The 17,647-nt window shown below is 32.7% G+C and overlaps 1 protein-coding gene across 3 annotated transcripts in view; it reads left to right on the forward strand.

Annotated features, from left to right (window-relative positions):
• REV3L (REV3 like, DNA directed polymerase zeta catalytic subunit) overlaps window positions 1-17,647 on the forward strand; it is a 228,447-nt gene that overhangs the window by 180,061 nt on the left and 30,739 nt on the right. For all 3 annotated transcript variants that reach the window (XM_031964403.1, XM_031964400.1, XM_031964401.1), the window contains exons 23-26: window positions 2,457-2,701; window positions 4,813-4,921; window positions 6,967-7,173; window positions 14,142-14,251. In XM_031964403.1, coding sequence (XP_031820263.1) covers window positions 2,457-2,701; window positions 4,813-4,921; window positions 6,967-7,173; window positions 14,142-14,251 — 671 coding nt within the window. The remainder of the gene's footprint in view (window positions 1-2,456; window positions 2,702-4,812; window positions 4,922-6,966; window positions 7,174-14,141; window positions 14,252-17,647) is intronic.

Raw genomic sequence — 17,647 nt, forward strand, 5'->3', positions numbered from 1 at the left:
GTGAAATGATCAGAAGCAGGTGAACATTATACATGGTGACAGCAATATTGTGTGATAATCACTTGTGTTTGATTTAGTTTTTCTCAGCAATTCAATAATCCAAGATAATTTCAAAGACTTATGATGAAAAATGCTATCCATCTACAGAAATACAGCTGCTGGAGGCCTAATACAAATTGAAACATGAAGCATGGTTTTTCCCTTTATTTTTCTTGTGTTTTTTTCTAGGTCTTTTTTGTAATTAATGTGGAAATATTTTGTATCACTACACAAGCATAATCTATATCAAGTTACTTACCTTTGTGATGGGAGTGCAAGAGGAGATTTTAAAAAAAATTTAAAACAAATGTTTAAAATTATTTTTACATGTAATTGGGAAAAAATAAGATTAAATATAAAAAATTAAATACCTTTATCAAATACATTTCTTGTTTTGATTACTAGCCTACATAATTTATCTTTCATTTGTCTTAGATAATATAATAGTAATACTATATTATCTCATATTAAGATAACTCATGCTGCTATACTTTCATGTAAAAGTAGCCATATTTCTATAAAATATAGCTTTCATTAAATTCCATTTTACAATATAAAATTATTTTAAAATCACAAAACATACAGATAGTGAATGTTAATAAATAAGCTTTACTGTTACTCTCCTAATATAAATAGTTTTTCTGGATGACTGTTTACAAAACTCCTTTAATTACCTAATCCACAAATTGTGCTCACTGATCTTCACAGCATTGTTTTTTGTTTGTTGGTTTGGGGGGGAGGGGATTTGGGTTTGTTGTTGTTTTTGTTGTTTGCTAAGGCAATTGAGGTTAAGTGACTTGTCCAGGGTCACATAGCCAGGAAGTGTTAAGTGTCTGAGGTCAGATTTGAACGCAGGTCCTCCTGACTTCAGGCTGGTGCTCTGTCCACTGTGCCCCATAGCTGCCCCCACAGCATTGTTTTTAAAAGGGAAAGAATTTACTGAACTTTTCTTATGTCAGACTTTATATAAAATTCAGCCCTTAATCTTCCCATTACAGGATGATTTTTTAAATAGGCATAACTATTTTTTTACATGTCTTGAGCAACTCTTCATTGCCTTGTTTGTGACTGAATTCTTAGTGGCCTGAGTTTACCTAAACCACAGTTACTAAGAGACACTAGAATTGTGTTGATAAGAGTTGGAGCAGAAACCTTGACAACTGCTTCTTAGAACTAGAACCCCAACAGATTTCTTGGAGATAGGACAGTTTTGTTGTTCAATCACTCAATCATCTCTGATTCTTTGGGATCCCACGAACCAAAGCACCCAGACTCTCTACTATAGACCTCTACTATTTCTCAAAGTTTGTCCAAATTCATGTTCTTTGTTTCCATGATAGTATTTATCCATCTCATCTTCAGCTGTTCCCTTCTCCTTTTGCCTTCGATCTTTCCCAACATTAGGGTCTTTTCCAATGAGTCCTGCCTTCTCATTATGTGACCAAAGTACTTAAAGCTTCACTTTCATTATTTGAGTTTCCAGTGAATAACCTGAATTGATTACTCTAAATATTGACTGATATGACCTTGCTGTCTAAAGGATTTTTAAAAAATCTTCTCTAGCACCATAATTCAAAGTCATTTATTCTGTGATACTCATTTTTCCTTATGATCCATCTGTCATAGCCATACAAGCTACTGGAAAAACCATAGCTTTGACTATACGTATCTTTGTCAGTAAGGTGATCACGTCTCTGCTTTTTACTATACTATCCCAAATTGCCATAGCGTTTTTTCCAAGGAGCAGGCATCTTTTTAATTTCTTGGCTATAGTTGCCATCTACAGTGGTCTCTGAGCCCAAGAATATAAAAATCTGTCACTGCTTCGTTTCTTCTTCCTCTATTTGCCAGGAAATTGCCAAGGACACTCCTTGAGAAATCAAGTGATTTTATATCAGTTACATATGTAAAGTTATAAAAAACATATTTCCATTATTAGCCATATTGCCAAAGAAAACAGTCCAAAAAAATGCTCAAGAAAATAAAGTTTAAAAGAAAAAGTATTCTCCAATCTATACATAGAGTTCATTAGTCCTCTCTCTGGAGGTAGATAGTATCATTGAATCCTTTGGAGTAAACCCTTTCCTGATCCTCCTCAACTTTTTGGTACCTTCCTTCCCAAACTATTTTAGTTCAATTATTTTTAAATATATCAATATTCATTTTATATTTATGTTACATATATTTTATATTTACTATCTCTGTTAGGATATGTTTCTTGTAAATAGAATTGTTTCATTCTTTGTATTTGTTTCTCTAGCACCTAGTGCAGAGCCTGCCACAAAGTATTAAGTATTTGTTAATTGACTGATTTATATAGTGTTTAACAAATGTTGTTTACTTGAAGGATGGAATATGATAAATGTTTGTTAAATCAGAGTAACAAAATGTGTTTAAATGCTTGCTTCTTCCCACAGTATCGTGTGGAATCAATGATGTTGCGTATTGCTAAACCAATGAACTATATTCCTGTGACTCCCAGTGTTCAGCAGAGAGCCCAAATGAGAGCTCCACAGTGTGTTCCCCTAATAATGGAGCCTGAATCTCGTTTCTACAGCAACTCCATTCTTGTATTGGATTTCCAGTCCTTATATCCTTCCATTGTAATTGCATACAACTATTGTTTTTCCACTTGTCTTGGACATGTGGAAAACTTAGGAAAGTAAGTTTACTGTTTTTAAAATTATTTTCTTTGTATCTAAAACTTATTAGATTTCCACTGTAAATTCTTCATACTTGAAACTTTGATTGTTTTTAATGTACAAAATTAGTAGATTGTAAGTCTAATAATTCTATAATAATCATATAAATATGACCAAGAACAAGCCACTTAATTAACTCTTTCAAAGACCTGAAGTTAGAGATGACTAATCAATCTACATCAGTAGAAGAAATTTTCACACCAGGAAATCTTCAACTGATGAAGTCACAGATTAGATTAAAATAAAAATATCTAACAGCTGATGTAAATCACTACTATATGATCATTCCAACTACAGGGATTCATTTATCTCAGGAATGTAAATAAAAGTTTCATCCTCCATGTGTAGAGTAGTTTTTTGAAAATTAGGATTTCTTTCTTTTGTAAGACTAAATCAAACTACCACAGCACACTTTGAGAACTTTGATCTTATTGGCTTTAAACATAATCTTAGCTTTTAGTATAATCAGATATTTTCTAAAACTTGGAAAATTTTAACTACAATATATTAGCTTGTAATTAATTCATCTAAAACATAATTTTGTAATCTGAAATGAATTGCACCATTCAATATACCTATAAGTGTTTTCTTTACTTACCAAACAATATTGCCTCTTCAGTAGTAGTTATTATATATATTTGAGTGACTGCTTTGTTGTATTTGTTTTTTTAATTTTTTATTTGGTCTTTATCTTTATAATCCATTGAAGTAATAATGGCATTTTATTCAATTTATTTGAAAACTTTAGAATAAGGGCCTGACCTGTGATAGAGCATTCCAAACTCATATTGTTCTGATCAGCCACAATCAGACACACTGTAATTTGATTTTAATATTGTAATGTCATTTTGATTCTCTTTGAGAATGAACGACACCATCGAAACAAGAATAAAGCATTTGAGAAGTTGTATGTGTAGTATTTAATATGGAAAGGTATAGTGTGTATTTCAGATTCTCAATATGAAATGAGTCTTTAAAATAGTTATTTATGAAGAAAACACAATCTTATATCAAGTTGAAGTTGAATATTTCAAATATATGAACTTCACAGTAGATTTTGTTCATTAATCCTAGATTAGGGTCATAAGAAATGTTTCAGTTAATAAAGTTTAAATGTTTGAAGCACTTATTATTAGTAGGCTTTTAATATGGTAAAATACAATATGATTGAAAAAAATTTTCCAGTAGAATTAATAATAGAACCTTTAAATTTTCAACTATAGTTGTGCTGTAAGTTTACTTACTTGTTATCAAACTGTGCATACCCTTTGATCCAGCAGTGTTACTACTGGGATTATATCCCAAAGAGATTATAAAGAAGGGAAAGGGACCTGTATGTGCACGAATGTTTGTGGCAGCCCTTTCTGTAGTGGCTAAAAACTGGAAACTGAATGGATGTCCATCAGTTGGAGAATGGTTGAATAAATTGTGGTATATGAAAATTATGGAATATTACTGTTCTGTAAGAAATGACCAACAGGATAATTTCAGAAAGGCCTGGAGAGACTTACATGAACTGATGCTGAGTGAAATGAGCAGGACCAGGAGATCATTATATACTTCAACAACAATACTATATGATGACCAGTTCTGATGGATCAGGCCATCCTCAGCAACGAGATCAACCAAATCATTTCTAATGGAGCAGTAATGAACTGAACTAGCTATGCCCAGAAAAAGAACTCTGGGAGATGACTAAAAACCATTACATTGAATTCCCAATCCCTATATTTATGCACACCTGCATTTTTGATTTCCTTCACAAGCTAATTGTACAATATTTCAGAGTCTGATTCTTTTTCTACAGCAAAATAACGTTTTGGTCATGTATACTTATTGTGTATCTAATTTATATTTTAATATATTTAACATCTACTGGTCATCCTGCCATCTAGGGGAGGGGGTGTGGGGGGGTAAGAGGTGAAAAATTGGAACAAGAGGTTTGGCAATTGTTAATGCTGTAAAGTTACCCATGTATATATCCTGTAAATAAAAGGCTATTAAATTTAAAAAAAAAAAAAAAAAAAAAAAAGTTTACTTACTTGTTTCATGTTTTGACTTTTTTTCCCAGGTTTGATGAATTTAAATTTGGCTGTACATCTTTAAGAGTACCTCCAGATTTACTTTACCAAATTAGGCATGATATCACAGTGTCACCAAATGGAGTAGCTTTTGTCAAGGTAATTTTGGCATGTAAATAAATTTTTTTTTCCATTACAAAATTGATGTACATCTAATGTACAGATATTGCTGAATTATATGAAAGTCAGAAACACTAGGCTTGACTAAGTGTTATGTCCTCAGCAAAGGTCAGGACAAAGTCTTCTAATCTTAGCAATAACTTTAAAATAGCCACCTAAAAAGGTCTTTTTTCCCCTATACTGTAATACTAAATTCCAAATGTGTAGATAATAGATTTTTTTTTGAAAGATAAAGTTCTTCCTTCCAGTGAAAAGTAATAATTAATGGATTCAATTCTAAATGTATGTATCATTGCCTTTTACTGGAATCCAGTGTATTTATACACATACAAAATGTTACATGATGAGTTATAAAAAGTAAGCATAAAATTCATGTCACTCTTTTTTTTAATCTGATAATTTAAATTATAATTTTATCTTGGCATTTTTTGGTTTTTTTATTTGTTGTAAACTCCTCATAAAGTTAAGAGATACAGTAAATAGAATGAGAGAAATTTGAGAAATGAAACTTGTTCATAAGACCCTGAATCTCATTTATGTGCCCTCATTTCTGTTTCCCTGGTACAGCAAAGCAAATGATTAGAGACTAGAACTATTAGCCCTAATATTTATTCTACATTACTTAGTTTTGTTCCTCACTCAGTGATTCATAAGATCATTGGTTTTAAAGCTGGGTTAGAACCTTAGGAATCGTCTGGTCCAGCTTCCTCCAATTCCTTCAATTCAAAAAACATCAGGTGCCTACTTTGTGCAATGCATTGGTTTAATTGAGAAATGTGACACCTCAAAAAGCCAAGTTAGCTTCTAAGGCCATGTGAGCTCTTAAGGGTGAACCAGGCCCAAAGGGGAGCTCATCCAATGAAACAGTAAAGTGGAGAATATCCTATTATGCTTAAAGAATTCTTCTGTTTTAAGAAATTCCTTACTGACATCTTTAGTACTGCAAGTTGCCAAGAGTATGTGGTATATTCTTTCCTAGAGACTTTCAAAAAGAGAATTGCCCAAATTGATTTAAATGTGATCTACTTATAAGCAAAGAAGTAAATTCTGTTAAAAATCTTTTATTCTGTGCAGCTTTTCTAAAAATTATCACATATTGCTTTTTTTAAATATATTTTTTAAAACTTGCACCTGTAATTTGACCCAATGTAGATTTTCTATAAAAAAAAAAGTGAAAAATGAGCTGTTTTATAATTCTAGAACCATCTTCCTGTGCCTTTAGTTTGAATGGTTAAAACTAAAATAAATTACTTTGCACGTATCTCTGAAATCTCATCTTCACCATTAATAATGTTTTGTGTTTTTCATTCCTTCTGGAGTTTTCATAAATTCTCCCTAGTCTTGACTAATTCAAATGATTTTATGGCATTAGCAAATTTTGTCACCTCACTATTCATCCCCTCTTCCAGATTGCTAATAAATATAGGCCGGAGGGGATGGCTTAGTGATCTAAGCATCAGATTTGAAATACCTAGAGTCCCTGGAACTGCAGGTTTGAATGTCAGCAGAGTCAACCCAGCTCTTCATTCTTCCAAGGTAGATAAATGGCGTTCCATGCAGATCACTGTGTGGGATCATTAGAATGAGACCTTAAAACTGAGGTTTGGCACAAGTGATATAGATCCCATGTTGTTTTATGAAAGAGTGGGGGTTTTCCCAGAATTCCTGAATAAAACTACTCCTTTCCCTTATTAAAATATATGTATATGTGTGTGTATATATATATATAAACTATTGCACATTTGAAGCCACCTTCCAACCTCTGGAGGCTGCTTCATTGTTTATAATATTATTAATTACATTTTAAGTACACTTGTAGATTCCTTTAAGGAAAAAGTCCGCTTCAAAAAGAAATATAATGTAATTATTTTATATTGAACACTACTGGTCCTGCAGCCACTGTATTGTGGCCACATATTCCAATTCAGGAACATTGGCTATTTGTTATACTTTGTGTATTCTATTTAATTATTTAAACCAGTGCAGTTGTAAGGTGTTTAATTTTTTTTTTTCTTTTACGATAGCCTTCAGTCAGGAAAGGCGTACTGCCAAGAATGCTGGAAGAAATTTTAAAGACTAGGTTCATGGTGAAGCAATCTATGAAAGCATACAAGCAAGACAGAGCGCTTTCACGAATGCTCAATGCACGTCAGCTTGGACTCAAACTTATAGCAAATGTCACATTTGGTTATACATCTGCTAACTATTCTGGGAGAATGCCATGCATTGAGGTAAGTGAGGCTGGAATATAGCTACTTTTTCCAGGGAAACAAGCAGCTTTCACAAAAGTTGAAATACTTGTATTCACTTATGTATATTAAGTTTATATGACTTTTGTTTTGGAGGACATAAGATTATAAGAGTAAGAAAAGATCTACATATGTTATGGAAGCAAGATGCCAACCCCTTCCTCAGGGTGTCCCTATGCTTCCACAGTTGCCTGTTTTTCTTTTGTTTCTTTCTTTTTGCAGGGTATCAGGGAACACTACGAGTGAAAGTGTAACCTGTAGGAACCAGGGTGGCAGGTGCCACAAGATGGCAGAATCAACACAAAAGCAACTGCCTCTCTTTGATCTTATTCCTATATCATACTTAGACTTGGCAAACACAATTGGCATGTTTCTGGTACTTATAAATGCTTTTTAACACTGTATGTTGACATTTAGATCTTTAAATTCCAAGCATCATTAACAGGTTTAATAGCTAGCCTCTCACTACATGTAAAGATTGTCACTTGGAAACCCTTGTACTGTTAAGTACTTTTAAGTTCAAAGAACACTTTATAAAAATCTAAATTCTATTCAGATCTCAAAACATTTTACAAAAGGATTTCAGAAATGAAAGGAATTTTTGTACATGTCCACATGTGTCCACAACTCTTAAGTCCCTACAAAACATGTGATTAGATTTAAGGCCTTACATGTTATCCTCAACTGGGATGCCATTTCAATCTTTGTTATTATATTTAATATTTCTCTTATACTACAAAACAATTTGAAAACAACCTTTAAAATATTTTTCAAGATAGTAATTCTCAACTTCTGAAATCAATCTAATTTAAATTTTATAGCAAAAGAACAAAGCCTTTCTATGTGTGATTTTTGAAATAATGTGCATAATAATAATGTAAAATTTGCTTTACATGTTAAAGCCTTTTAAAAAAAACTGTTGAAAAATGCAAAAGGAAATATTCCTTTATTGTAGAATATAATTATACAACTTTTTCCATAACTCAGGTTTAATAAGTGTTAGAAGAAAATTATATATTTTCCTTAATTTACTTATCATGGAAGCCTTATTATTGTGCCTTTAATTAGCATGTTTCCAAAGTACATTATCATTTTTTAATGTCAAGCCCTGTCATAATCTTTAAAGTTAACACTCATTAAATATTAATATACCAGGATGCGCATGTAGCATAGGTTTAAACACTAATGATCTAAATCCAATATTTCTTTGTATGTTTTTCAGCATATTAAATATGCATGATTATATTCATTATGAAAGATACTTCTAAATATTAAAATTGCTTTAAAATGTACAGAAGTAACTAATGTCTGTCACCTATTTTTTGATTTCAGCATTATCTTTATCATCTGACATTAGTAGAAATTATGGAATGCCAGAGAAAGTGATCTTTTAGAAAATTCCCTATTGTATTTTTTGAAAAGAACAACAGATTATTCTAGCTATAACACTAATCAGCTAGCCTTATAATCTTTAAACAAATCATTTTATTTTTCTTCCCTTGTGTGTTAAATGGGACTTGAACTACTTGATCTCCAAGGTCCCTTCTAACTCTTAGGATTCAATAAAAGTGTTTCATGGAGAGTAGTGCATCACATTCTCAAATATATTCAGATGTCCTAGAATTTTCCTAGGTTTGAATATAAATACAAAAGTTGTGGTGTGGAGGAGATTCTGGTTTGAATGCCATTATATCTTAAATATATTGTTTTCAAAAGTTCTTGTATTTATGCTATAATAAAAGTTTACACTTTATGCAATAATTTTTTTCTAATAGAATTATCCTGTAAGAATGCCTATCTGGCTAGATAGCAAGATAATTAAATATAATCACAGATAAGATTTTATTGGAGACAATAAAGGTCATTCTTTCAAGTATTCTGTATTTAGTTGAACTTAATAATTTTTGCTTTGAACCCATTGGAAGAAAAGTTCTACATAAGCACAATGCTTATTTATTACTGATTTCACTTACTAACTTTTGATTCAATAAATCTAGTTTTATAAACATTAATTCTTTGGACCAGATTGTATTAAGAGAATTAATTCTTTTTCTATCTAAGGTGAAGTAACTGGGGTTCTTCTTTCAGGTTACAAAGATAATATTTGACATTGAGTCACTAGCACTAAAACCAGTTAATTTAATGCATTCACAAATGTGATGTTTTTACTTCTTTTTGTATCCCCTTGATGGATCATGTGCTTGTCTCATTCCATACAAAGGGCACAGGTTGACCTAGCATGGGACTAAAAGTCAAGAATACCAGCCCATCAGCCAGCCACCTGGGGCCCCACTTTGGGGCAAAGGAGTTAGAACCTGGTAGACAACTAGAAGAATGGGGAAGTAGAGTATAAGTGGATATGAAAAAAAGATTGGGAGGATATTTGTATTTCGTTATTTTAAATGCAAAGTGATGAGGATATTTCATTCAATGATACAAGAGACAGATATGATTAGAATTGGAGAGAAAATTTTTTCCTCAAAGTACCCTTTATACCTACACTCTCTGGTCCCCTAAGTTCATATCCTTTTCTTTCAAAATAAGGCCTGGAAAAGGGAGAATAAAATTGTTTGATCACCTGCAGATTAGAATGGGTTCAGTGGCATTCACACAATGCCAGACTCACTTGATAAGAATTTCATTTTCCACCTAAAAGGTGAACTCACCTGTTCATATGAGGAAAAGCAAGGCTTTGTGACTGTTAGTGACTAGGCATATTGTTGGCACAACTCACAGGTGTTGTCCCCACACTAACCAGTAACCATTTCTTTAGCACCTACTGTGTTAGGCATTAGCAATACTAAAAGAGGTCAAAGACAGTCCTTTCCCTCAAAGAACTCATCACCTAATAGGAGAGACAATATGTCAACAAATATATAGTCAAATATATGATAAATAGAAAATAATTGAGAGGAAAAGACACTGAAATTAAGAGGGGTTGGAAAAGGCTTTCTCCAGAAGAGAGAATTTTAGTTGGATTTAGAGAAAGTCAGTGAAATCAGTAGGTAAAGATGAGGATGAAGAGCATTTAAGTCATGTAAAACAGCCAAAGAAAATTCCCAGCACTGAAGGATGGAATATCTTGTTCCTGGAATAGCCAGGAGGCCGTTGTCATTGGATCAAAGATAAGGTTGAAGCTGCATAGGTAATAAGGAACTTTGAATGTCAAAGGATTTTGTATTTGATGCTAGCGGTAATAGGGAGCCACTGGAGTTGATTGAGTAGGAGGGTGATGTGATTGGACCTGCATTTTGGGAAAATCACTGAAAGGAGAATGAATTCCAAGTGGGTAAAGACTTTAAGTCAGGTGGACCTACTAATGGCTATTGCCTTAGTAAAAGTGTGATGAAGGCCTACCCCAGAGTGAAGGCAGTGTCAGAGGAGAGGGGTTGAAGGTGACATATAGAGAAGGTAGGAGAAGGGAAGAGTTGGGGAAAAGCATAATGATTCTGTTTTGGAAATACTGAGTTTAACATGTGTACTGGATATTCAGTTCAAGATGTTTGAAAGGTAATTGGAGATGAAAATTAGAGATCAGCAGAGAGTTTGGGGCAAGATAGATTTAAGTACCGATATATAACGGGTAACTAAATCAATGGGATCTGTTGAGATCACCAAATATGGTGTAGAGGGAGTGTAGAGGGAGAAGAGCAGAAGGCTTAAGATAGAACCCTGGAAGGACACTTAAAGTTAGAAAGCATGATCTGGATGAGAATTTTAGCAAAAGAGACTAAGAGAGGGAACAAATAGATAGGAGGGGAACCAATAGATAGTGGTCCCCTGAAAACCTAGAGAGAAGAGAGTATCAAGAAGAGAATTATCAACATCTTCAAAGGCTGCAGAAAGGTCAAGGACAATGAGGATTGAGAAAAGGTCACTGTATTTGTCAACCAAGAGATCATTGGTAACTGGAGAGAGCAATTTTTTGGGGATGATAAAGTTGGAAGCCAGATGGTAATGAGTTAAGAAAAGAATGAGGGGGAAAATGAAGATGTCTATTGTGGATAACTTTTCTGAGTAATAAAAAAAAAAAAACATAAGAGATAGATATGACATATTTCTCACCAGTTCTTGATAAGAAGATTATACACTAAAATGGATGAAGTTACTGACAAGAACATAATCAAGAGCAGGTGATCTTACACTGATAAACTTCTATTTACCCTAGACTATGCAGCTGTCTCCCTTTTTTTTTTTTTTTTTTTTTTTTTTTTTTTGGTGGCCTAAAGGATAAAGGCTAAGTGAGGCTCCTGGATTCTCCCTTAAACTTTTAAATTCCAAAAAAAATTTAAAAAAATAAAAAAAACAAAAAAAAAATAAAAAAAAAACAAAAAAAAACTTTTAAATTCCTTTTTTTACTGAGTGTCACAACAAATGTGGAATTCCAACACTAGTATAATATGAATTCAAGTAAAAGTTTCATCAGCACACATAATTTTTAAAATTCAGTTTTGTTTAAATTATACAAAATTTTAACTGGCTCTACTTTATTTTACCATTGCCTTTGTGCTTATTTCTACCTGATCATATGATTCCTCAGATCATTAACATGTGTTAGTTGCTAACAAACTTAGATGTCATCCCATGAACTTGGGTTATCTTAAAAGAAGTAGGGGGAAAGGAATTAGAAAATAAGTGTAGGGAAAGGTAGATGGCACAATGGATAAAGCACAAGCCCTAAAGTCAGGAGAACCTGAGTTCAAATCTAGTCCAGGACACTTACCACTTCCTAGCTGTGTAACCTTGGGCAAGTCACTTAACTCCAGTTGCTTCACAAAAGGAAGGAAGAGATTTTTAAAAAGAAAAGGTAAATGTTGCTCATTTTTATTTTTAGGACTACTGATGGACATTGGACTTTCTCTGAATCTTTGTAGTACTAAACACACAGGACAGTACTTATTCCTATGGCCATTTTATTCACATGGACACATAAATGTCTTTTAAACTTTTCCAAAGTGTGCAGTGAGTAATATACAACCAAATATGCATGAAGCTACAAAGAATTAATACAAAAACTTTTAACAAGAAGGATTCATTTCTTATTCCATTTTACACATACAGATAGTTTTATATAAAATTATAGTTAGAATAAGAACAAAAGAAGGCATGTGTTTCTGTATGTTGATACATATATCCACAAAAACTGTCAGTTCAATATGGATTTTACCCTATTTCTTATGACTTCCATATCAACAGCATTGTAATAATAACAGCTATCAAATCTGTTGAACTGCAAGATGCTTTTTTTTTTTTTTTTTTTTTGAAAGGGGTTTTAGAAGTTGTGATTCTATAAAGTATGGGAAATTCTCACATAGAAAATCTCCACTTATACACATCATTAACTTACCTACAATATTTTCTCAGAAAATCATATCTGATATATTGAGAGTTCAATTGTTTGTCCATGGCCACATTGCTAGTTTGTCAAAGGGTGGATATGAATGAATCCAGGTTTTCCTCACTCCCAAGATCATCCCTCCAGCCATACACCCATGCTATTAATTCAGATTTTTTTTATTATATAATGCTTCATAACTTAGGAAGGCAGATTAATAACTTTAAGTAGATTTTTATCAATAAAAATTCACATAAGAAAGAATTTTTGTTTACAAGTGAGGATTTTTTTTTAAACCACTCTATTTCCTAAATATTAAAATTAGTTAAGTATTGTTTTGTACTTTGCTGATACATCTATCTGGAGGGCAATTCTTATGTTTGCTTCATCATCTAAATAGGTTATCTCCTCAAGAACAAAAAGTGGGGGGGGGGGGAGTTGTATGTCTGCCCAGAGCACTTAGTACAATTATGCTGAACTTAGAAATTCATTTATTTAATGTTAATTGATTGAACTAAAAATTGGTTGATTGAATTAAAAAGTCTTTGAAAGCTGATTTTATCTATTTGTTTTTCAGCACATTAGATCTTTGCCTTTATTAAAAAGGGATGTAAGTCATTACCTAAATAGATTTGAAAACAAATGTTTGGTTTTTTCTTTGTGCTCTCCAACTAATCTTTATCTTTCAACCCAAATTTTATTTACCCAACAAGTATATGATGTTCTTTATTGTGTAGTTATAAACTTGTTTGTTGATTTTATTTGAGTATTTGTTCCCTTTAGTCCATATCCTTTTGTTTCTCTTAGGTGGCAAGCTCCTAGAGGGTATTTTGGGCAGCTAGGTGGCATAGAGCCTGGTGTCAGTATGACTTATCTTTGAGTTCAAATCTAGCTTCAGACACTTACTAACTGTGTGATCCTGGGCAAGTCATTGAGGGAAATCTCAGTTTCCTCATCTGTAAAATGAGCTGGAGAAGAAAATGGCAAACCTCTCTAATATCTTTGCCAAGAAAATTCCACTATATATACTATATCCACTATCCATTCCAGTATATAATATGCATATTATATATACATAATGTACATATACATTATGTATATGCATAAGTATATATACATATACAAATATACATACACATGTATGTATGTATCTCCTCCGTAGATAGTATATGTTCTGTATCTACTATCCACTGCATTATCTTTGCCAAGAAAACCCCAAATGGATTCAGAGTCAGCTGTGACTGAAAATGACTGAGAAAATAAAAGAGGATACAATGGCAGATTTAAATGCTTTTAGGTGACAGTAATATTTCATGTATGTAAGATGGATGTTAGATTACAAAGGGACTGTAAAGATTATGCATATATATTAGACTTTAAGAACTATAGGTGAGATATACAGTAAAAGTTTATGGATATTATTGCTTAGAAAGTAAAATTCTATTCATTTATGACATTGATATGTATTTTTCTGTCTAATTTGTGCTGAGAACAATTTTTTTGTTTTCATTTCTCAGTTTTCTTTAAAGCAGTTAAATTTAGCTTGTGTTCAAAATGCCATTGACTTATATTAAAGTTATTTTAACAGATTATCCCAATACATTTGTACTTTCAGGTTGGTGATAGTATTGTTCACAAAGCTAGAGAAACCTTGGAACGAGCTATAAAATTGGTGAATGATACGAAGAAATGGGGTGCAAGAGTTGTATATGGTGACACTGACAGGTAACGATTTATTAAAATAAGTCTCTTAAATTTGAGTCAACTGTTTAAAAAGATTTAAAGCTAAGCCCTCCTGAAAGTAGGGAACTGCCAAAGTCTCTTCCAATTCTAATAATCCTGTGATAGGAACTGGTCCCTTTTTGTAATTTGTTAGGGATCTTTTATCATTTGGCAAAATAGGACTAGTAGGACATGATTCATAATAAAAAGTTAATCTTTGAAACTCAGGCCCAATCTGGCCCCCACTCATAATATAGGGAGTCACTGAAAATATTATCCTGAGTGCTTGAAAACAAAGTACCTGCTCTGCCTTCTGCTTATAGAGATGTAAGGAATGATACCAGGATGTTCATCTAATTTTTCATTCATAACACATTTTTTGCCAATTTCAAGATAATGTGAACGTATAATAAATCAGTAAGTAAAACATTAATCACATACATATCCATGTTTATTCATGGTACACACTTGTTGTTTATTAGTCCAAGATAAACTTAATCATTTTGCAGATACAGCTAAACAGGAGTAATATGCTAGCCTTCAAATGTTTCTGCCCCTCAGCTAGCAAGGAATGTGCTTTGAATTGCTTTTTCAACAATGGTAATAGATTTACAATAATTACTTGCCATTTTATTGATATTGTATATGACCTTTAGACTTGGAAGTTTTTCTGGAACCAGTAGGACATCTGATAGGATCACTTTGATATACTCAAGATGGGAGCAGAGGTTTTTCCCTCCTCCAATTTCAGAAGAAGCTCTCCAACTGTTCCTCTAAATTTTTACCTAATACTCTTCCTCTGAATTTATCTGTTCCAAAACCCAATTACCAACCAAGGAGTAATTATCTGTAAATATTAAATGCCCACAAGAAGCTACTCCTTAAAAGAATAATTTTATAATGTGAATAATTCCCCTTTCTACATTTCAAAAATATATATTCAACTCAATAAATATTTACTAAGTATCTTTTACATTCAAGGCTGATGCTAAGTATTGGGAATACACAAAAATGAAACTGGTCCAAAAGTAATTGACATTCTGCTAGTGAAAAAGCCATATTTTTTAGATTTGCCACTGGTGCAGAAACTAGGAGTTTTTACACCTAAAGCAAGCATTGCAAACCATATCCAGCACAAAGAGTACAAAAGGCACTCTCAGTTGAGACAGACAGTGGGTCACAACCATCTCCTCATAAAGATTCCTCAAAGAATATTTTATTGCATTTCTAATGTATTTTGTTAAATATTTCCCAATTATGTTTTACCCATATTAGGACCAACCTTGTGGACCTTTATGTTTGATACTTCTGATGTAGACTGCAGAAGACTAGTAGTAGCAGAATTACTAGTAATAAAGGAGAATCCACAGTCTCAAAGGCAGCTTGATTTATTTTCAGATAATTGTAATTGTTGGGTAACTAGTAGAACAAGATTTATCCCTATTTCCTTCTTACCCTTCCCACCATATCTTCTCTTCTATAAATGAAATATCCCCAGTTCCTTCAATCTTTGTATGGTATAGTATTAAAGCCTTTTATCCTCCTACTAGACTTTTCTTGCTCCAACTTGTCAGTATCATTGCTCACATGTGGTAACCCAAATTAAGGACATCATCCCAGAAATGAGCTGACCAGAGCACAGGGGATCCCACAGGGGTGAAACTAATACTTCCCTCTCTGAGGCCCTGTGATTCTGTTTTTTGTCAAGTTCTTAATAGTTTTTTCTTTTCATTTTTTGTTTGTTTTATGTCTTGTATCAAACTGGTAGCTCATGGGGGTTATTTTCAATCACTAAAATCTCCACATTCCACCAAATTTCAAAACCAGTTTATTTAGCCCAAATTTTGTGTATTTAGTCTGAATTCAAAGAGAAACTAGAAATGGGCTGTATATTAACTTGGAAAACCAAATACTAATATTAACTATGTTCTATTGTATTTTATGTATTTCATTAAATATTTCCCAGTTATATTTTAATCTTTTTGAGACTTGCATGTTTGATATTTCTGGGTTAACCCATATTTCTCTATCTTTTCCTAAAAGTCACCTAAGAAATGTTATCGAATACTTTGTTAAATAATATCTAGAACATTATTCAGATCTTCTAATTTTAGAAATCCTGTCAAGAAAGAAAATGAGATTAGTGTGACATGACCTGTTCTTAATGAAACTATGCTGGTTCTTAGTAATAACCACTACCATTTCTAGGTATTCACTGGCCATCCTTTTATAAGTAAGTTTAAAATTTTGCCAGAATTTGAAGTTAAAATCACTAATTTGTAGTTTGCAAACTCTACTCACGTTCCCTTTTTGTAAAGTAGCAAAATGTTTTTCTTCTCAATCCTGCAGTACCCTTTCCATTATCCACTGTCAGAGATCACTATTGGTCATTTGTCAGTCACACTGATCTTTCCATTCTCTGCTTGGTTGTAACTTTTCTTGACCTTGTGATTTGAACTTATTGAGGCTAGTTAAGTACTTTCTTATTACCTCCCTACTTGGAAATCTTGTTGGCTCTTTTTCTTCAGTAATCATTGTGGCAGAGAAAACAGAAGCAAAATAAAAGTTAAGTAGCTATGACTCAATCCCATATGATTTTTTTCCCATTTAAATCCTCTCATCATCACCTCAACCAAAAAAAGCTTTTCGTAATACTTGGTATGCAAGTTACTTTTTTCAGTATACCATGCCCAGTTTTTCTATTTATCCTATATCCATTTCTGCTTTTATTTTCAGCATGTCTTTTAAAACTCTGAAAGTGGTTAATATATTCCCATTGTATCCACATTAGTCTTTTTAGAAATCTCTCCTCTTCTTATTCAAATTATTTCTTTTTCTCCCTTCAGAATTTCATTCTTTGAAATAACATTTTAGGTAATTAGATCCTACTTAGGATCTTTTCTTTAGAAATCTGCATTCCCTAATCAAAAGTACAGTCAAGGCTGTACCTGGCTTTTCCTGTTTTGTTACAAATTCTAAAATTTAGCAGTTATTTTCTATCCCATTTCTCATTATTTCTGCTCCTACAACATGCTTATTAGTATAAGAACCACAATAAAAAGATAATTGATATCTTCCATTATCTTATTAAAGAGAGGGAATAGGTATTAAACATCTACTATCTAATAGGCACTTTACAAATATTATTTCATTTCCTCACTATAACCCTGACAGGCAGGTGCTATGATTTAATTTCAGGAAACTGAGGCAGATACAGGGTAAGTGACTTGCCTTGTAACACATAATAAGTGTTTCAGATCAGTTTGAATTCAGATCTGCCTAACTCAGACCTAGTTCTCTTTCCACTCTTACACATATTTACTACCAGCCTCTCTCCATACCAAAAGGCCTATTTCCCAAACTCCTCATCTATTCTTTCTGTTCAACTGGCCTGTGGAA

This window comes from Sarcophilus harrisii, chromosome 4 (genome assembly GCF_902635505.1).
Source record: "Sarcophilus harrisii chromosome 4, mSarHar1.11, whole genome shotgun sequence".
Taxonomy (NCBI): domain Eukaryota; kingdom Metazoa; phylum Chordata; class Mammalia; order Dasyuromorphia; family Dasyuridae; genus Sarcophilus; species Sarcophilus harrisii.